A 20,623-nucleotide genomic window follows, 5' to 3' on the forward strand; every position below is an offset into this window, starting at 1 on the left:
TCAGGTAATATTTTTATTTTTCCTAATTTTACATGTTTCCAAGCAAGGCTTGCCTTGGTTCTTCCCTGCCCTCTATTTTTCTTCATGTTCCATTGTGGATTCCTTTTTTCATTTTGTAACTAGTCATTTTAACTTGATATTAATAGAACCTGCAATTTTCTCAGTAATCTTCAGTGATGGTTTGGATTTCTTAAAAAATAAATCAAATCTCATGTGTTCAATAGATATCATCAAGGTGATAGGATGTGTGCCTAACCGGGAAATGTTGCCCTGCAAATTCATTTAGAGAGATGTTTTCTGAGGTTATGTGAATGGAATCAAGTCAAAGACTTGCATCCAAAACTATGAGAAAATAAATTCCTTGTTTAAGCCACCCAGTCTGTGGCACTTTGTCATGGCAGCCCTAGTAAACTAATATACCCTGCTCCCACAAGGAGCTGTCTGCAGACACAGACCATTGATTATGGGCTAGAGGCAGAAATTCTGGTTTGAGACTGGGATCCCAGGCAAAGCTCCCCAGAGTCAAATGTGGAGTAGAATGTTTTATAAGCTTCTTGCCTTTGCATGGATTTTTCCAATCTCTGACACAAACGTTTCCATGGTGACTGCAAATAAGTTAAAGAATTCTTGGATCCCTTCTTCCAAGTTCCCTCGATTACGTATGCCCAAGGGTTCTCTAAGGATCCTAAATGATGGGGGAGGAGGCATCCCCAAACATACCTGTACTTGAAGGTCCCTTCCCCCTTGAGAGAGGTAGGTGGCTCAAGTGAAGCTTAATTTGATTTAGAAAAAGCTAACGTTTATGGTGAGTGCTGTGAATTGTGTAAGACTGATGAATCACAGAACTGTACCTCTGAAACAAATAATACATAATAAGTTAAAAAAAAAAAGATAGTAGGAAAGGAAAAATGAAGGGCGGGGGAATCGGAGAGGGAGACGAACCATGAGATACTATGGACTCCGAGAAACAAACTGAAGGTTCTAAAGGGGAGATGGGTGGGGGGATGGGTTAGCCTGGTGATGGGTATTAAGGAGGGCACGTATTGAATGGAGCACTGGGTGTTATACGCAAACAATGAATCATGGGCCACTACATCAAAAACTAATGATGTAATGTATGGTGATTAACATAACATAATAAAATAAAATTAAAAAAAATTTTTAATAAAAAGCTAATGTTGTGTTTCCCGGACAAAAGGGTTAGAGAGTGTAAGTTATACCCATGACATCTGGAATCACGTTACTATTTACTTGTGTTTTCCCCAAGGTTTTATTAAGGTCGCATTTAATGTCCCACCTGGTTCATTAGGCTTGCCTGTGTAGTAAGGAGACACAGAGCTTCCTGGGGCCAGCATGGGGGTAACTGAGCCAACTGGTCTCAGGGGTCAAGAGTTGGGACTACAAGACGCAGCTACTCATCCCCATGGCAAGCTGCTTCCTCTATTCCCAGCCATGGGTGTATGAAGTAAAGGGTTAGCTTGGAGGGTTAGGGGTACTCAAAGTCTGCATATTCCTGAGAAAGGACTTGCCCTTGACCAGCTCCTGGGAAATAATCTGAGTCCTTGGAATATCCGCCCTGATAAAAGTGTCTTTGTAACCTGGAGTCCTGAGCCATGCCAGGTCGTCTAGGCTGACAATGTAATTTGTGGTGAATGACTGTTTTTGTTCACCTGAGGCCCTGGGCAATACGATATTCATTGGACTTCTGTGAGGGCTGAAGAATGAAGAGTGACGCATTCCAGGCCTGCAAGACTGACCCTCAATAAAAATCCTGGACACCAAGGCTCAGGTGAGCTTCCTTGGCTGGCAGTATTCATACGTGTTGTCACCCATCATTGCTGAGAGAATTAAGGGCGTCCATGGGATTCCCCAAAGAGGGGACAACTGGAAGCCCACATCTGGTGCCTTCTGGACCCTGCTCCAGGCAACTTTTGTCCTTGCAGATTTTAATCTGTATTCTTTCACTGCAGTAAGTCATAAATGTGAGCATTACGGCTCTTCCAAGTTCCACGAGTCCTCCTAGCAAATCACTGAAGGTCTTGGGGACCCCCAACACAGAGGTCATGAACATTGTTTTATTATAATAAATGGTGGTTTTCCTTTACCTCCTTCAATTCCACCACTCTTTGAGAAAATAAATAACATGAGCTGACCCCTCAGCTTGTAGGACCCAAAGCTGCCCTTACCCCCAGTCCCAGTTTCCTCCCCGCCTTGCTCACTGCCCTCCACAAGTTCTCCTCATGCATTCAGAGAGAAATGGAGGCCTTGGACACCCTTTCGTTCTTGCTCCTTTATCTCGGTTTCCACCAAACAAGCCACAGAACATGTGTGTTCAGTGCACAGTCAGTCGGGCAGCGGGTCTTCCCTGGGAGCCCCCCACCCCAGCCCCATTCCCTCCTCTCTGGGAGGCAGAGCTGGGGGTCCCTCACATGGCACTCTCATTGCCTCCCCGTCCCCTGGACGCCCCCTTTTCTTGTGCCATGAGTGACTTGTAGGGCTTCCCCAGGCTGGGGAGGGTGAGCTCAGCTTCCTGCAGCTCCAGCTCCCGCTGAGACAAATGCTCAATGACGGCTGCTCCAATGGAGTCCCCCAGGACATTGGTCATTGTGCGAAGTCGGTCACTGGGGAAGGGTGGGGAGAGAGAAGCCACTGTTAGCCGAGGTTTGAATAGTTCATGGAGAAGAGGGTGCAGCAGGGTGGGGGGTTCCTTGTGTCTGAGTGTTGGGACTCATGTTCCATCCATGACCACATAACCTCAAGCAGGTGCCTCCCCTTCGATGTCCTCAGCTTCCCCTCCTAACAGATGCAGGTTGGATCAACTCTGATAGGCTCACATGTTATCTCAGCAATGCAATTCTTTCTTTTTAGGATGTAAACATCTGATAGAGAAAATTAGGGATTATGGGCTGAACAGCATAGAGGATGAGGAAGATAACCACCGTGAGTAAATCAGGCCAGACTGGAGACTGTCTAAATTGGACTCAGGTCCACCTGACAGCTCCCAAATGGGGAGGAAAGTCCAGATTTTTTTAACGTAAACCTCCTGTTTTTCAAAGTTGAGAATTAAAAACATAAACCAACAACAACAAAAACTTGCAAGCCAGCTCTATCCCATGGATCGCCTTTTTGTGACTTCTCCATAAAGCAGGTACAACAGCTGCTCAGGCTCATAGGCAAAGCCCCCCTTGCTCATCTCCTCCGCATCCTACTTCCCAAGGTTAACTCTATGGAATTTGGGATCTATAGGCCATGGTTTGGAGTACTCTCCAAGGCTCCCCTTCTACTCTAAAATTCTAGAGCTCTGTGTCCTTGCTGGAATGAGGGCCCACAGGCTGGGGGTCTCACAAGGAAAACAGGGGGCATTGAGGAAAGATAGTACCAGGGCCTGAAGAACACTCACAGGAACCAGTCCACAGCTATGATCAGCGTGATGTCTTCAGTGGGCAGGCCGACCGATGTGAGCACAATGACCATGGTGACCAGACCTGCCTGGGGGATCCCAGCAGCCCCAATGCTGGCTGCTGTCGCCGTGATACTGTACATGGACAAAGAACACAGGGAGGCAGGAGGTGGGAAGAAGACGAGGAAGAGAGTGAGAAAGGGCACAACAGAAGGGGAGAGGTGGTTCCCTGGGACATCTTAAATTAAGTGCCTGAAAATAAAAAGCAGCCTTCAATAAATGTATTCTTTCAACCCATATTTATTGAGCATCTACTACATGCTAGACACCTAGCAGAAACTCCCTTAGAAGAAAACCCTGCCCAAACAGAGCTTACACTCTAGTGGGGGAGGCAGGGAGTAAGCAAGATGAGTACTTAAAACATATACTAAGGCAGATGGTGCAACAGAGAAATGGTTCGGCCTACAAAAGTCCAAACCATGCAATTTTAAATAAAATATTCAGGGAACCCTCCCCTGCACAGGTGACACTGGAGCAAAGACCTGAAGGAGGTGATGTTTGCTGTTATATTTACAATGACCACATTGGAACCTCTGGGTGATGAGACCCAAGGATCCATCCTTCTTATAAGAGCCTCAGGTTATTAGGACGCACCAGCCATACTTTGGAAAATACGGGGCAAAGGGATCTCCCACCATAGCATGTGAGAGAAGGTGGGACTGAAACATCTGGCAGCTCCGGATAGCCTCAGGTTGCAAAGTCTTACCTTTAGCCTCATTTGGCATGGGAGGCTGGGCTCTTCCCACATCCTCCCTCCAACATTCAAAGCCTCCCTTGACCTCAAGCTGAGGCTCCCTCCACCCCTAGCCAAGCTAAGGACTTCTTAGGTCTCACCTGCTGGCAGACACCCCTCAAGACCATCTCACCTGATGGTTGTTATCTGGCCCAGGTTGAGCTCATAGTTGTTGACTTGGGCGATGAAGATGGCAGCCAGGGCCTCATACAGGGCGGTCCCGTCCATGTTGACGGTGGCCCCCACGGGCAGCACGAACCTGGTGATGCGTCGGTCCACACCCAGGCCCTCCTCCAGGCAGCGGAAGGTGATGGGCAGTGTTGCAGAGCTAGGGGAGAGAGCCCTGGAGGCTGAGAACAGGGGGTGGCAGGGTGGGGCTGGAGCAGCCATGGACCGAAGGAGGGATTCTGCTGAGAACACTGGGAGACTAGGTGGGAGCCAGAGCAAGGGGAGGATGGTGAGTGTGTAACATTTCGGAGGATGGTAACTGTGCACAGGGAAGAAGGGGTCCTTACGATGCAAGAAGCACATGGCAATGGTGGTCCCCTAGGTTGAAGGTCTCTTGACCCACTTAAAGCCAATAGCTTAAGGCTAATTACTAGACACTTGTTCATGACACTAGTGACCTTTCCACTCCCAGGAAGTAAAGGACTAGGGGTCTGCTGACCTCCCACACCCTCAGGGTTAAGAGAGAAGTATTACATGGCCCCCTAATCCCCAGTCCTGTAGCTCAGGGAGCAACCTCAGCTACACTAACCCTGCTGGTGTCTCCCCCCACCACTCCCCAGCAGGGTAAGAGCAACCTAACTGATTGGTGAGTTTAGCTGAAGAAGTGGACATCTCACTGGGAGTTGGCCTGTCCACGAAACATGTGCTCTGCCTGGTCAGCTTGATGTCATGCAGTGAGAAGCCTGGCCCCACAGAGAAGGCCTCTGGGGACCCAGCCCTGTGGTGATCAGGTGAGTTTCATTCTGGGCTACAGTGGCACCAATCCTGTCGGCCAAAGACCAAAATGCACATTCTCCAGGCAGCATTGTGAGCAATAACAATAATATTAATTCTTCCATCCAGTTGGTTCTGGAATACTTCTCAAACTGTTTTGAATTTGGATGATGGGGAAAAGGGAAGCTCTTTATTAACCCCATAAAACCACACACACACAAAAAAAAAGAGAGAAAAAAGCCAAGTGAGCTCCCAGAGACCATCTCAAGGGGAAATGAGACTCTGAGCTAGAAAATGACAGAGAATATGGGGCATGTTGGAACCTTGGTCCTAACCTCAAAATTGGCAGCTGGTTCTCCTCCATATAAAATAGAAAAATAGAAAATGTGGAAAACAGGTCAAGAGAGCCAGCCCGGGACAAAGATCGGCACCCAGGTGTCGACTGACCTACAGACCTCCATGAGCCACTGACCTTCATGAGCCACGCAGCTCAGACAACATTCAGTAGGGGGAGGAGGGGCAGGACTCCTAGGAGAGCCTGTGAACCACAAACAGTGAACCTCAGAAAAGCACTGGGGATGAGGGATGAAGCCATACCTGGAAGATGTGCCCATGGCAGTGATGAGGGCCTGGAGCATACCCCCGATGAAGGGGAAGGGGTTCCGGTGGGTGATGAGGAAGTAGATGAGGGGCAGGACACCGCCAGCATGTAGGAACAAGCCCACAATGACGGTCAGTGTGTACATGCCCAGCTGACCCCCCAGGACGGCCATGTCCTCCATCTCTAGGATCTTCCCAGCGATCAGGAACAGGATGCCCACAGGTGCGTACCTAGGCCAAGCCAGACACCTGTCAGAGCTCCCTCATGACTTCCCCTAAAGCTCAGAGCTGGCCTTCCCAAGGCTTTACCCATATAAGCCCCTGGAGCCAGACAGCGCCCACCATACAGCACCCAACTCCGCCCCAACCTTCCCCACACACCGACAAATAGGGATGGACCCCACAAACATATCCCACTGCCTCTTCCTGCTCACCCACAGTTCACGCCCAGAACAGCAGGGAAGAGTTCCTACAACTCCAGGGCATACAATCTTATAAGGTCTCTCTTCCCTCCACTCCACCATTCCAGTCCCTCCCCAAATAGTCCCTGTCTTCGGGACTCTTTCCCTAGACATGGCCCAGACGTTCCCTATCACTGGCCTTCAAACTTCCCTTATTCACCACTTCCAACTCCGTTTGTTCTAAATGTGTAACCTCGATGCCCCGTTCTCTTTCCTGTAAGTGCATATTCTCACTCACTCACCGGCCCGGAGCTATTTCACCTGAATTTCCCCCAGACAACCCAAACCACGCATCTTATCAAATCATCTATTTATTTAACCACTTTCTTGAGCACCTACTCTGCTCCAGTCACATGGTCCCTGCCCCTGCGGTGCCTACAGTCTAACGGGGAAAACACGCAGTATACATCGAAATGCCTAATTAAAAACTTCGGGTGGTGAGAGCTGCAAAACAGAGCCCCTCAGTGGGGCTGCCTCAGCATGCGTGGTCAGGGAGGGCCTCCCTGGAGACCTGACAGTCACGCAGAGGCCTGAATGATGAGAAGGGACACATCTAACTGAGGGGGAAGCATTGCAGGCACCGTGCAAAGACCCTGAAATGAGCATGAGCTATAGGTGCTGAAGGAGCATAGAGCAGACCAGTGTGGCTGTGAGAGGAGACAGAAGTGAGTTCATCAGGGGCTCACCCGTGCTCCCCACAAACGAGCGCATCTTAGTCTTGCGAGTTCCTGCCAGTGGTGCCTTCATTCACCCGTCACCAGGCTTCAGCTTTTACTCCTCTCTCTTTAGAAACTGAAGTCTACGCTTGGTTGTTCTCATGGTAGAGGCTTTGGAGAAGGTAGGGACCTCTTGGGAAATTGGTACAATAGCTTGGGTCAGAAATGATGAGACCCACCCCGAGGTGGTGGGAAGGAGGATGTGGCGCACTTTTCTGGCCACATCTGTATTCCCCTGGGCCCAGCTGGCCTCAAGGTGAGACCCATTGGGAGGTTGCTGAGCTGTCTCCCAGTCTAGACCCACCTCTATGACTGCTCTGTGAACCCCCTCCCCAGCTCCCTCATCTCCATCCTTCCTCTTCATCCCCCACAAAATTCCTCAACCCTAGGGCAATTGCACGGGGCTTCCTTCCTTCTACACTCACCCAGCCAGCACATCTGGATAAACTCTGCCCATGACACCACTATGAATTTATGGTTTCCAATTCCGTCGAGCTTCCATCTTGTCAGTCTTTTTGCCTATCCTTGATAAGCTCCCCCATCACATTCCACTCAGCTGCTTTTCCAAGCTTTAAACTTGGCCTCTAACCCCCTACACAACTTTCTAATTATTGGGGATTATGTACAAAGTCTCCCTCTGTTTGGCACTAGACAGTCTTGTTACCATCTTGCACCACCACTCCCAACTCACCCTGTGCTCCCACCTCCCTGAACTCCCCACCATTCTCCAACCAACTCAGGCTCTTGCAGGATTTGCATGTTCTCTTCGCCCTGCTTGAAGGGCCTCTCTCCTCTTCCCGTCCTATTGGGTTCCCACTTGGCTTTCAAGACCCAACTACGAGGTGACCTCTTCCATAACTCCCTCTTCACCTTCCCAGGCAGAGTTCACTGCATATCCCTCCCTTGGCTGCTCACTTCTCCAAGTTCCCAACTCTTTTTGAATGTCCCTTTGCTCTAGAACCTTCCACCTTGTATTGCATTTATCTAGTGTGTGTCTGTCTCCTCCAAGACTTCATAAGCTTCTTGGGGATAGGGATTGAATTCCGTGTATCCCTGTGTTCCAGACAAAGTTAGCCCAGGAAAATGTCTGCTGAATGAGTGAAGAAATTGGTAAAGAAATAGAGAATGGTAAAATGGATGCACACATGCATCAACTAAGGAATAACTAGTGAGTGGATAAACGAATAAGAAAATGAGCAAATGAGACACAAATCAATGGGTAGGTGAATGAATGAGCGTGTTAAGTGAATGAATGCAAGGAATACATGAGAGAGTGAATGGAATAACTAATGTGGAGATGAATGAGCGGGCCATTCACCATCAAGTGAATGAATGCAGGGAATACATGAGAGAGTGAATGGAATAACTAATGTGGAGATGAATGAGTGGGCCAAAGAATGAGCTTGAACGAATACATGGCTGGGTGAGTAAATCAATCAATCAATCAATCATTGGCTTCATTAATGCGTGGATGAGTCTGTGAATGAGTTTATGAGTGAATGTATGAATGAACAAATTAACCAATACATACATGAATGACTTTGGCCAAAGGGCCCCGATGGCCCCTTGAGCAGCTGCCCCACAGCCTGACTTCCCAGTCTCGGCTCCACCCTTCCCATGTGCCATCACCTGCCAGCCCTGTCAAAGCCCAGCACTTACCAGATAATGATGCCCACCATCCTCATAATAGCCTCATTGAGGCTGTCGAAGAAATCCCGCAGGACTCGGCCTTTGTGTTTCATACCACCGATGACCAGCCCAAAGGCCACAGAGAAGACCACAAGACCCAGGGCATTGATGCCATTGGCTGAGCCAGGCACAGGCACAGTCTCCTCGAAGCTCAGCACCTCCTGCAGGGTGCCCAAGGCCCAGGTGACATTTTCCAGGAGGCTCGTTCCGTTGTCCATTGAGGATGGGGGAGGCATGGAGGTGCCCGGCTCAGATCCATTCTCTGTCCTCACTATGGTCCTGGTTACCAACCTCGTGCTATACTGCGTCTTGAACTGAAATATGGAGAGATCAGGACCAAAATCAATTCAGCAGAATCTCCTGAAGAAGTTTATTTAGAACACCAATTCCTCGTTGCCACCCATGGAGAGTCTTATTCAGAGGACTTAACCAACGCATAGAAGAACGAGTGAAGGAATACATGAATGAAGGAGTGACCAACCAATGCGTGGTGGAATGAGTACAGATTCTGCATTTTTCAAAGCTCCCTGCTCAAACAGATTTGGGGGCCTCTCTCTTCAACCATCTATGGTGAGATGCCCTGGTTCCTCCTTCAGCACCATCCCAGGCAGCTCTTGGCCTAAGTCATTTTCTGTTATCCTCCCTTGATCATTCCACCAATGGGAGGTACACTCTTTCTCCCAGACTTTTCCAAAAACCCCTGCCCGCTGCTCTGGCGGGCCCTTCTTCCCATCCCTCACCCCGGGACCACTCACTTGGCAGCAAGATCCCCCCACCCTCCAAACCTCCTTGACCACACTGTGCACTTCCCCTGACCTGTTTGAAGCAAGCCTCCACCAGGTTGGGCGGAAACATATTTCTGCAGAAAAACATCAGAGGAAGGGAAGTGGTTAGACATTGGAAAGGAGTCCAGGGTGATAATGGTAAGAATAACAACAACAGTACCAACCGTAATAATGGCAGCCAACAAGTGAATGCTTACTCTAGACCGGGTACTGAGCTAAGGGCTTACCTACATATATGATCTAAACACTACAATAACTCTAGAAGTGAGCACTACTGAGGTCCCCATTTTATGCACAAAGAAACCAATGCACAGAGAACTTATGGAAGTTACCCAAAGCTGCACAGCTCATAAGGGGTACAGATGGACCTCAAATCCAGGCCTCTCTGAGCCCTTCCATAGAACCCTATGCTACCTCGCAGACTTCAATTCACACACATGCGAGTGATGCCTCAAAAAACACAGATAACCTGTGGACCTCAGATCTGGGTTTCCCCCAAGTCAATGACTAGGAGAGAACCGTGGCAAGCCTTGACTCTGGCTGGCAAAATCTCGCTTCTTTAAAAGAATTATTCATCCTCCAATGGAGCTTGAGAACATCAAACACCACTGTTCTGAGCCCATCTCAGGATGCAGCTAAAACTTCCAGAGCCTAAGGGCCAAAAGATCGTACCCTAGGAGTCAGCTACTCTCGGAGGATTTGTGCAAGGTTCCAGGGCAGAAAATGGGTACCAATAAACTAGGTTCAACTTGGGTGTTGCACTTCCAGGCTGAGTCAGCCTGTCCCCTTCGTCTCTCCTTGAGTGTGGCTTCTTGCATCTAGGGCCAGAGTTCCCATTAAAATTAGAAACGGCGTCACCTGACCAGGTCCATGAAAGCATCAGCTGTGGGGATGGTCTCAATGCGGCCTTCGCGGTGCAGCCCCTCCTTGGAGCCCTTCCCAGGATGGATGATGGTGACCATGAGGATGCCAATGAAGACAGCAATGACCGTGGTCACCATGTAGTACACAGCTGCCCGCATCCCCATCCGCCCTGTTGCCTTGTTATCCAGGGATGCCATACCTGAAGGACAGGTGATGCAGCCCTGAGCAGCGCCATCTGCACCCCACCACCCACTATCCCATCCATCAGCTCTACTTCCCTCATACCACCAGCTCAACAAGCATTCCACCAAGCTTCTCCTCCTTCTGTGCCCCATCCCAGCACCCACACTGCCATCCTTTGACCCCTCTCATCACTCTTCAACCCCTATTCTAGTTTCCATATACACCTTCCACGCCGTCCTTTATCCCAAGCCCCACTTCACCTACCTTTCCTCTACTTCAAGTCAAACTTTTCAACCCCCACCCCATCCTCCATTTATGCCTACATTACACGATGACATCACCTTCATTCCACTCTTTGTCCTGGTATTGACCCCAAGATTAATCTCCCTCCAGCCCATCTCACTGTACACTGTCTGTGAGAGATACTTCTTTTGGTGCTCCAGCCAAAGCTCTTTACCAGGCTAACACACCTGCCCTTCAGCTGCTGCGCTGTTGGCTGCTAACAGTTTGTGTGGCCCCCTTCTCTGGAGAACTGCCCTCAGCCGAACAAAAGCTGCTTTGCCCAGAAGTACCCCATGGAAGACCTCTAAAGCCAAAGGCTGCCTGGTACAGGGATTCAAAAGGCCAGCTCTTTTGACTTGGGTGAGGGCAGAGTTGGCAAGAACAATTCTGTAGTATTACTCCTGCTCCAGAGCTATCCATGGGATAAGGCTGAGAGGCCAGCCTTCTCCTGAACCCACATCTCTGCTTAGATTCTTTCTCTGCCTTATCTTGCTCCCCTCACTTCCTCATGGGTCTGTCTTGAAAGCTATCCCTTGATATATCTCTTGTGCAAATATCCCCATCTTAGGCTCTGCTTCTGGGAAACCCAACCCAAGAAACCACTCTTTCAGGCCTTTATCTTCATCCCCATCCCCAAATCTGGAGATTGGCAAGCAACCACTTAGGGGCCAAATCTGGCCCCCTGCCTGTTTTTGTAAATAAAGTTTTATTGGAACACAACACACCCATTTGTTTACAGATGAGTCTGCAGCTGCTCCTGCACTACCATAGGAGAACTGAGTAGTTACAACAGAGATGGTATGGCCCCCAATGTTGACAATGTTTACTATCTGGCCCTTTACAGAAAAAAATTTGCCGACCTCTGCATAACCCATCCCTATTTCTCCCCAGCCCCCACCCACCATCCTGTCACCTCCAACACCTTCATCCACATCCCACCCCCTAACCATTGATGCCATTCTATCTTCTTTGGCTGCCCTATCACAGCCTTTCTTTCACCTTTGGATGATGGTAAGCTCCTGGCAGGCTGGTATTTTATCTACACGGAAAAGCATGGTATAATTACTGAGATAAGTGGCATATGTCATATGGAGTCTGGAACCTGGTCTGATGAAGACCTGGGCTTTGGCCAAGAACTCGGGGCTAGGTGCAGGCTTCGTGTTTGAGGTCCTAAGATAGGGAGGGGATCCCATGCTTGCGATAGCTTTGGCTCCAGGTTTGAGCTGGGGCTCCGGGATGGGTCTCGGAGGCCAACACTGGCCTGGGCTCTCTCACCTGTGACCAGGCTGGAGACAATGAGTGGCAGCACCAGCATCTGCAGCATCCTCATGAGAAGCTCTCCGGGGAAAGAGAAGTACTTGATCTGGCGGTAGGTAAGCTGGTACGGGCGCAGGGCAAAGGCCAGGCTGACCCCTAGGACCAAAAGGAGGGCTCTGTGGAGTGGTTTGGGTCACCGGTGGGTGGTGGCAAGTGCTCTTGCAGGTGAGCATGAGTGGGCGGAGTGACGATGTGCGAGTGCAGGGAATTTCTCCGAGGTCCCCGCCCCCCAGCCAGCTCACCAATGACCACAGCGCTGACGGTCAGCAGGATGAAGGCGTTCCGGCGCAGGAAGCGCAGCACATGCTCACGGGTCATGGTTTGCAGGCGCAGGCGCGTGCGCAGCGCTCTCTGCTGCAGGCTCTCCTGCAGCCGCTGCAGCCAGCCCACCCGGCCCAGCCGCTGGCCACTCTCCCGCAGGAACAGGCTGTTCCCGTGGCTGCTCATGGTCTATCTGCGGGGGATAGATAGAGGGGCCTTCTGGTAAGGGACAAGACAGAGGGCGGCGGTGGGGACAGGGGAAAGGGTGGAGGAAGCTGGCGAGGAACTCCAAGAATCCAGACAGGGGAGGGGCAATGTCCACCTGTTGGGGTGTGGCTGTGCCAGGACACCTGAGAACACTGCTTGGGGTTCAGGGGTTGCATCCTGGCAGAAAAGGGTCCAGATCTCCAGAATCCGTTCCGTTCCTGGACATGACGCCTTTGCCATTCCCTGCCTCCAGAGCCCTCCTTATTTCATATCCTCACAAGCAACTGGGGGCCGTCCCAGATCCCAAACCAAACTGGCCGGCCTTTGCTCAGCGCCAACTGGTCATGCTGAGCCCCAGACAAGGCACCCTGGGTTTAGCCCCCCAAATTAATATGGCTTGCTGTTTGGCCTGGTGGTGTTGACAAGTGGCCTTTCCACAATGACAAAATCAGCAGGTGCCTGGTAAACAGTGAGTGCCCAATAAATGCAAGTGCCCTGCATGAGTGCTCAGATCAGCAGAGCGGCTGGAGGTGGGATCCCTTGGGAAGGAAATGGTGACAATCCTTGACCCCAGTGACTCTTCAGGATCCATCTTTGAAGGGAAATGTGATGTTCAGAATCTCTCTGGGTGTTTCCCAAACTTCAGACTTTTGTGTCTCCTCTATATTTGACCGCATTCCTGTAACCTTAATTACTTATTTAAATAAATATATCTTAAATGGAAAAAAGATCATTACTTGAAATGCAAATTATATTTTAACACACATCAAATGAAATGTATGTAAAAATAAAAACCTGCCTATCCTTTACCAACTAAACACCTTACATGTATCAGGCAGCTTGGAAATGTGACTTTCATGGGCCAGAGGAACCTTTATTTTTGTGGACTCCTTCTTCCATTAAAATATATACATATATATTAAAATATTAAATTATATTTTTACAACTGAATTGTTACAAAAATGAATATAGTATTTTGGAACTAGATAGAGGGAGTCGTTACACAACATTGAGAATACACTAAATGCCACTGACGCCTCTTTAAAATGGTTGGGTTTCTGTTACGTGAATTTCACCTAATGTTATACATTCAACCATTTTCTTTGATCTAAAAGTGTAGTTCTTTCTTCTGATTTAAAAAAAATGAAAACAAAAAATAAAATAAAATATTAAGTTAAAACATTTCTGTGGATCCCTAAAACTATCATGGGCCCTGGGCACTGGACATCCTATTCTTGAATGATAGGCAGCCTGGCCTGCAATGATCTCACAGCAAAAAAAAAAAAAAAAAAAATAGTGTGACAGTGCCCACATTCCAGGCATCCTGGGAATACTGTTGACCTTGTAGATTCACTCGGGGGGGGGGGGCAAAAGGCTGACCACCAGGGGTGGCATTGCCTAGGATGCCTTGCCTGCTTGCTCTCTCTCGGTCTGACCACGGGGAAGCAGCCCAACGGCCGATGGGAGGAGCATTCTTCCTACCACACCCCTGTTTGGCCGTGTTTGTGTTCCTCTGCCTAAGGCCACAGCTCCTGTCAATCCTCTGTATCTATTGGCCATTTGGATGTCTTCTCTGAAAAAATATCTATTTAGTTTCTCTGTCCGTTTGTCAATCAGATTGTTGTTGTTGTTGTTATGGAGTTGTAGGAGTTCTTTATATATTTAGGATATTAACCTCTTATCTGATACATGGTTTACAAAAAACGTCTCCCATTCTGCAGGTTGCCTTTCCATTTTGTTTTGTTTTGTTTTTACTGTGCAGGGGGTTTTTAGTGTGACAATGGTCCCACTTGTTTATTTTTGCTTTTGTTTATGCTTTTGGTGTTATATGCAAAAAATCATTGCCAAGACCAATGTCAAGGAGCAGAACTCTTCCCTACTTTGTCTTCTAGGAGTTTTATGGTGTCAGGTCTTATGTTTAAGGCTCGGATCCATTTCAAGTTAATTTTTCTGAGTAGTGGAAGATAGGGGTCCAACTTCATTTTTTTTTATTATGTTCAATTAGCCACTGTATAGTACATCATTAGTTTTCGATGTAGTGTTCAGTGATTCATTAGTTGCATATAACACCCAGTGCTCATCACCAATTTCATTTTTCCGTATGTGTTATTCAGTTTTCCCAGTACCTGTTGAAGAGACTAGCCTTTCCCCATTGGGTGTTCTTGGCTCCCTTGACCCGACAGAGGTGCTCTTGCTACAATGACAGCCATATTACAATGTATAAATGTATGAAAACATGGCACACACCTTAAACTTATACAATGTTGTATGTCAAATATGTTTCAACTAAAAAAGAAAACCCAATCCTTTGTTGCAGCCAGCACTCTGGCCCTGTCTTGCTCCCTCCTGCTCCCTCCCAACTCCCTCCTGGTCCCTTCCCTCCGCCCCACCCCCACTCTTGCTGGTCCCTGAGTGTTACTAAATCAACCCTACTGGTTTCCCGTAACTTTGCTCCTATCCTCATAAATAGTCCTTAACGTAAGCTCTTTCCAGTTCTGCTTTTCGCATGTGTTGTTTCCTGACAAATACACCAGATTTATCTGGCTCTTAGAAAAAACTCTCCAAAGCCAAAGGAAGGCAGTCAATATTGTCCCTGTGCTGAACTTCACCCAGGTCAGGGCTGGGAGTCTGGGAGTCTGGAAGAAGTCTCAGTTCCACCAACAGACAGATCCCTGGAAATTTTTTTTTCCTGCCACTGGCTGTGCGGTGACTTTTCTGGGGTCATTGTCTTCCTTGCCCTTTTCTGATCCCCCCATATCCAAAGGATGGGACACCTGCCTCAATTTTTCAGGCCCTGCTTCCTCCAGGTCCAAGCCCCCATTGTCAATGCCAAACCCCAGTTGGGGTCCTGCTCCAAATGGGTCCATCACTTTGAAACCATAGTGCCACTTCCCACCTGGCTGTGAAAAATCCCAGATGTGGGACCACAGACTATACAAGGAACTCCTCATCCCTCCCTCTCTCCAGAATGTATGTTCCCAGTCACCAAGCAGTAGCACAGAATTACCCACAGGTCCCAAGGGAATGTTCAGCTGAGATCCAAACTAGGCACAAAAGGTTCAGAACTAGTTTTGTCTCCTTCCTTTCTCTTCCTTACAAGAAGTAGCGCAGCATCGTGCAGGAACGGACAAACCATAGTCCAAGGGCCCAGCCTGGCCCACTGCTTGCTTCTATAGATAGTTTTATTGGTACAGAGCCACATTCATTTCTTACGTGTTCTCTACGGCTACTTTCATAATACAAGAGCTGAGCTGCGGTGTTGGGACAGAGCTTATATGGGTCGCAATACAACCTCTCAGGCCTTTTACTGACAAAATTTGCCAGCCCCGGGCCTGACAGAAAAGCATACCTGAGCTCTTAATTTCAAATCTCCCTCCACCTTGCTGGAACTGGTCACTTTCTGTGTGGCTTAGAAGGCCCAATTCACATGACGCTTAGAGCAGTGCCTGGTGGGCACAAAACGGACGTCAACTGTGGCTGATAAAAAGCAGAAACCCAACAGACACAAGGTGAGGGTAGAGACAAATCTCGAACCCTGGGCTCTCTCTTTTCCAGTCTCTCTTGATCCTAGGCATTCTCTTGACCCTGTTTCTGAGGCTTGCTGCTCGGGAAGTGGCCCTTCCCAGTGTCCCCAGTCTCTGCAGGAGTTGAGGATGTGTCTCCCACCTGGTTCCCCCAACCTCCAGACTCTCAGATGTGATGAGATGTGCCGGCCACCCCCCACCCTTGGAGCCAAAGGAAAGAAAGGAAGGGCTCCTACATCCTAAAGCTGAAGCAAGCTTGGTTAGCAAATGTATGCTTCCTACACATTTTATCTCAACACTCTGCTTGCCAGAGGGGTGAGCGGGGGAAGGAAAGAGAGGAGAGAAATCACATACATCACATATCACACACACCTTCAAACACACAGCCTCACACGCCTTTGTGTGCAATTGACACAAATACAACCGCACAGTCACACACACAGAACTCTTCAGACACAGAAGCCCACACACACCTTCAGAAATGCAACTCCACCCCAGCAGTGTCAGCCATACAATCCCTACACACACACACACACACGCACACATTTGCCACATTCATGCACACCATCAGACATGCAACCCCCCCCACCCCTTCCAGACCCTGTGCAATTCCCCTTCCTAAATGAAACTCCATACAGAGAGGACCATACAGTTGCCCCCCCCCCCCACACACACACACCACAACTTGGGACTCCAGACACAAAACTTCAGACATTAAAATTCCTTCCCACATTTAAACATCCACCCCACACACCTCTTTAGGAAGGCAAGCCCACTCATAAATTCAGGCCCCTTCGCACACACCACCACCCACCCCACACACAACTTCCCACCCAGCACCGGTGCTGCGGTGGCCAAAGTCTCAGGAACAATCAGGTCTGTCCGGAGTTGGAGGAATAAACACCCTGCCTGATAGGGAACGGAACCGAGCCCTGGAAATGGAGGAAGCGTCACGCACAGAGATGGAAACCTGCCCACGAACTGAGGCCACGGACAGAGGGATGGGATGGGGAGGAGGGAGATGGGCAGGGAGACCTCGGGTAATAGCTAAGGTGGTAGGAAACTCACCAGGGCGACCTGAGGAGCGGCGGCGACCATGCTGACGGGCAGCTGAGACAAAGGCGGCCGAGAGCTGGGAACGCGGACGCAGGGGCCCCCCCACCCGCCTGACCCCAGGGTGGGCCAAGCCCGCCTCGGATCCCGCCCGCCCCGACCCCAGAGCCCCTGGCCGAGAGGAGCCGCGGTGTCCCCGCTCACCTGCGCCCGGAGTGGCGGGGGCGGCCTGCCCGCGCCTCGGCCTGTGCGCTGCGCCCGGATGCAGGTGCCGGAGCCCGGCGAAGCGCCCGGCCGGAGCAGCGGGGACCCGCCAGGGATGGCGCCGCGCTGGCGCGGGGACCGGACGGCGGAGGCACGGGCGCTGAGCCGGGACGCGCTGTGCAGCGGGTGGGATCCCGGCTGGCCCTGCGCTCACGTGGGTGCGGGGGCGCGGGGCGGCCGGGGGAGAGGGCGGGATCCCCTCCGGGATGCCCCCCGCCTCCCCCGCGCCGAGCCCAGGCTCTGCAGCCACGCGGGAGGAAGGGCAAGGCGCGGGTGGGGAGGGAGGGAGGGAGGGAGGGGGATCCTGGGCTGGGCGAGGTGGGTGGCCTCTCCCGCGTCCCGCCTCCGCCCCCGCCCTGGAGCCGCGCCTCCGAGCCCCCGCCTCCCGCGCCTCCCCGGTCCCCCAGAGGTCCGAACGTCCCCGGAGAGCGTCGGGACTGGCTCCAGTACCGCTGGGCCGGGGCCCGCATCCCCCCGAGGAGGTCTGGGCCAGACGCGGGGGCCAGCCTCCAGGTGCCCCCGGCAGCCACGTGGGCTCCGCTGCCCCGCTTCTCCCTTCGGATGCACAGCCGGGCCTTGGCCTTTCGGCCGCTGTGTGCCCTTGGGCCAACTCCTCTCCCTCTCGGAGCCTGGCCCTATTTGAACAACGGAGATGACTTGGCCGACCCCACAGAAAATTAAAGCTGAGAAAAATTCAAGCGCGTGAGTGTGGAAATGCTGCGAGCCGCGTGAAGCATCGTACAAATGGGAGACGAATAATTCCTGTACTGTTGTAATTAATGTTATTCCTTGCTGTCTTTAGAGTACACCCGGCAAAGTTGATCCTGCGTTTCTTCTCAAACACCAATCTCGTCGATTTCAACCTCCCCCGCCTCTCCTGAAAGCTAACTGCCATTTTCAAGAGCTGAGGGCGCAGCCCCACAGGTTATAAAAATCAGTATATGTTTGTTACTGGTGGTGTTGTTACCAAACAACTGTTGATGGCAACTTCCTAGTCTAGGCAGGCTCTTTTGTTTATAGTTAATCTACACACCCCTCTGAAGTAGATACCACTACCCCCATTTGATGAGGGGACAGGCACTCAGAGAGGTTGAGTAACTTTCCCAAAGTCACACAGGCAGGGAGCAACCACCTCAGTTCCAACTCTTTCTCTATACTACCTGGACTCTCCTCCTTGACAGTACTCCCTGCCCCCTAGATAGGTTGTTCTCAAACTTAGCTGTACCTTAGAATCACAGGGGAACTTTTAAAAAATTCTGATGCCCAAGTGGCACCTTAGACCAATCACATCAATGTCCCTGGGTGTGGGGATCAGGCATCAGTGTGTTTTCATGCTCCCTGAGTGATTTCAGTGTGTGGCTAAGGTTGAGCCCCTGCCCTAGATGTCAGGTTCTCCTGGGCCACACCAGCAACTCCTCCCTGAAACCTCCCACCCTCTTTTTCTGTCACTGGCTATGCATGAAGATTCTGCACCGTTTCTTAGCCTGAGCCTGGAGCTCCTAGCTCTCACAGTCATTCACTCCACAACTATTTAGTATGTGTCTACAGTGGGCTAGGCTGTGCTAGAAGCCAAGGATTGAGCAGGGAAGCCGGCGGAGCTCCCCTTGCTCTTTTACACGAAATAATATGTAAATAATAAGTAAATCGGAGCAGTTCTGAAATGATTGGTTCTCAGAGCCGCTTTACAATTTTTTTTCATTTTTTTTTTTTTGAGAGAGAGAGCGTGAGGGGGGAAACAGAGGAAGAGAGAGAATCTTAAGCAGGCTCCACGCTCAGTGCAGAGCTCAAGGTGGGGCTAAATCTCACGACCCTGGGATCACAACCCTGAGATCATGACCCTGAGATCACAACCTAAGCCGAAATCACGAGTTGGTCGCTTAAGCAACTGAGCCACCCAGGTGCCCCTTTCTTTTTTCACACTTTTAACAATTAGAGTGGATCCTCCAAAACTCAAAACCGCAGTCTAATCATGACTTTAAACAATCAAATTCCAATAGAGGGGCATCCTACTAGTACTTTGAGGACTAGTACTCCTCAAAACGGCCAAGCCATCAAACACAAGGAAAGTCTGAGACACTATCACAGCAAAGAGTAGCCTCATGTAAAGTTAGTCCCACAGGGGGTCCCAGAACAGAAAAGGGATGTTAGGGGGAAAACTGACGACATTTCCACAGAGTGTGGACTTTAGTAATAATGTGTTAATATTAGCTCCTTATTTGAAATAAATGGATCATACTAACAGAAGAGAGAGGAAATTATTGGGGAGGGGGATATGAGAACTCTCTGTACCATGTTTTCAATTTTTCTGTAAATCCGAAACTCTTCTAAGAAACTGTGTCTGGGGCGCCTGGGTGGCTCAGTCATTGGGCGTCTGCCTTCGGCTCAGGTCATGATCCCAGGGTCCCCGGATTGAGCCCCACATCGGGCTCCCTGCTTGGCAGGAAGTCTGCTTCTCCCTCTCCCACTCCCCCTGCTTGTGTTCCTGCTCTCGCTAACTCTCTCTCTCTCTGTCAAATAAATACATAAAATCTTTAAAAGAAAAAAGAAAGAAAGAAAGAAACTGTGTCTGTTGATTAAAAAGATCATGGAACACTGAAAAGCTTTCATCTCTGGATTATACTTATCGATCTTTACTGTATTAGAAGTTAAGACTGGGAAAGCTTTTAAAATATTTACTTACTCATCTTAACCTAAAAATAAATTCATTATATGTTAATCTAAATAGCATATTCTATGAAAAATAACTTTATTTTCCAAAACAAGAAAAACCTGTGAGAAGACAAGCAACATTTTACACTTTTGCAAATTGCTTTCATATCTCAATAGGAAGAAAGCGAATTCTCATACAGTGGATCCTTATTATGTGAGGATTCCATATGTAAGAGTTCCCGACTCACTTAAACTTATGTGTAACCCCAAAATCATTACTTGTGGCACTTTGTGGCCATCAGCAGACATGCTCAGAGGGATGCGAAATTTGAACTGGCTGGCATGCACGTTCCCGGCTGACGCTGAACAGGGCTGTCCTCTGCCCTCACATTTCAGATGCCATGCAGTAAAAGATGTCCTTTTCACAGTCTGTTTAGTGCCATGTTTTTTGCGTTTGTGTGCTCTTTGTGGATTTTGCTGTTTAAAATGGCCTCAGGCATAATGCTGAGTACGGTCTAGGGTTGGTTAGCACAAGAAGGCTGTGGTGTGCCTCCCTGAGAAAAGTATGCTAGATGAGCTTCACTCAGGCACGGGTTTACAGTGCTGCTGGTTGTGAATTCAACGCTAATGAAC

At 49.7% G+C, this 20,623-nt stretch overlaps 1 protein-coding gene and 1 long non-coding RNA gene across 4 annotated transcripts; one reads left to right on the plus strand and one right to left on the minus strand.

The window, feature by feature from the left end:
• Positions 1-7: 7 nt before the first annotated feature.
• On the plus strand, positions 8-5,725 carry LOC113918446. Of its 2 annotated transcripts, none has more exons than XR_003518560.2 (3): positions 8-753; positions 1,676-1,789; positions 4,982-5,725. It is a non-coding gene; the product is annotated as an uncharacterized LOC113918446 (long non-coding RNA). The 2 variants fall into 2 exon arrangements; XR_003518559.2 differs by lacking the exon at positions 4,982-5,725 and adding an exon at positions 2,869-3,392.
• On the minus strand, positions 1,117-17,608 carry SLC1A6 (solute carrier family 1 member 6). 2 transcript variants are annotated; one of them, XM_027586900.2, is made up of 11 exons: positions 17,282-17,608; positions 15,850-15,946; positions 12,275-12,486; positions 11,991-12,128; positions 10,245-10,449; positions 9,418-9,460; positions 8,572-8,915; positions 5,733-5,966; positions 4,327-4,521; positions 3,401-3,535; positions 1,117-2,621 (listed from the first exon to the last, which is right to left on the minus strand). In XM_027586900.2, exons 3-11 carry the CDS (start codon positions 12,477-12,479, stop codon positions 2,426-2,428), a joined length of 1,695 nt encoding a protein of 564 aa, XP_027442701.1. In that variant the 5' UTR covers positions 12,480-12,486; positions 15,850-15,946; positions 17,282-17,608; the 3' UTR covers positions 1,117-2,425. The 2 variants fall into 2 exon arrangements, with proteins under 2 accessions (XP_027442701.1, XP_027442700.1); XM_027586899.2 differs by lacking the exon at positions 15,850-15,946.
• Between the last annotated feature and the right edge of the window lie 3,015 nt (positions 17,609-20,623).

Source organism: Zalophus californianus, chromosome 1 (assembly GCF_009762305.2).
Source record: "Zalophus californianus isolate mZalCal1 chromosome 1, mZalCal1.pri.v2, whole genome shotgun sequence".
In the NCBI taxonomy this organism is placed as follows: Eukaryota; Metazoa; Chordata; class Mammalia; order Carnivora; family Otariidae; genus Zalophus; species Zalophus californianus.

Bases quoted from the DNA above. Each gene is read 5' to 3' on its own strand.
- SLC1A6 (XM_027586899.2), bottom strand. From the start codon at position 12,479: ATGAGCAGCCACGGGAACAGCCTGTTCCTGCGGGAGAGTGGCCAGCGG. The intron at 10,450-11,990 runs GTGAGAGAGCCC...CCTGTCCTTCAG, and splicing joins TGTCTCCAGCCTGGTCACAG to GTATGGCATCCCTGGATAAC. The intron at 5,967-8,571 runs GTAAGTGCTGGG...GGCTTGGCCTAG, and splicing joins ATGGTGGGCATCATTATCTG to GTACGCACCTGTGGGCATCC.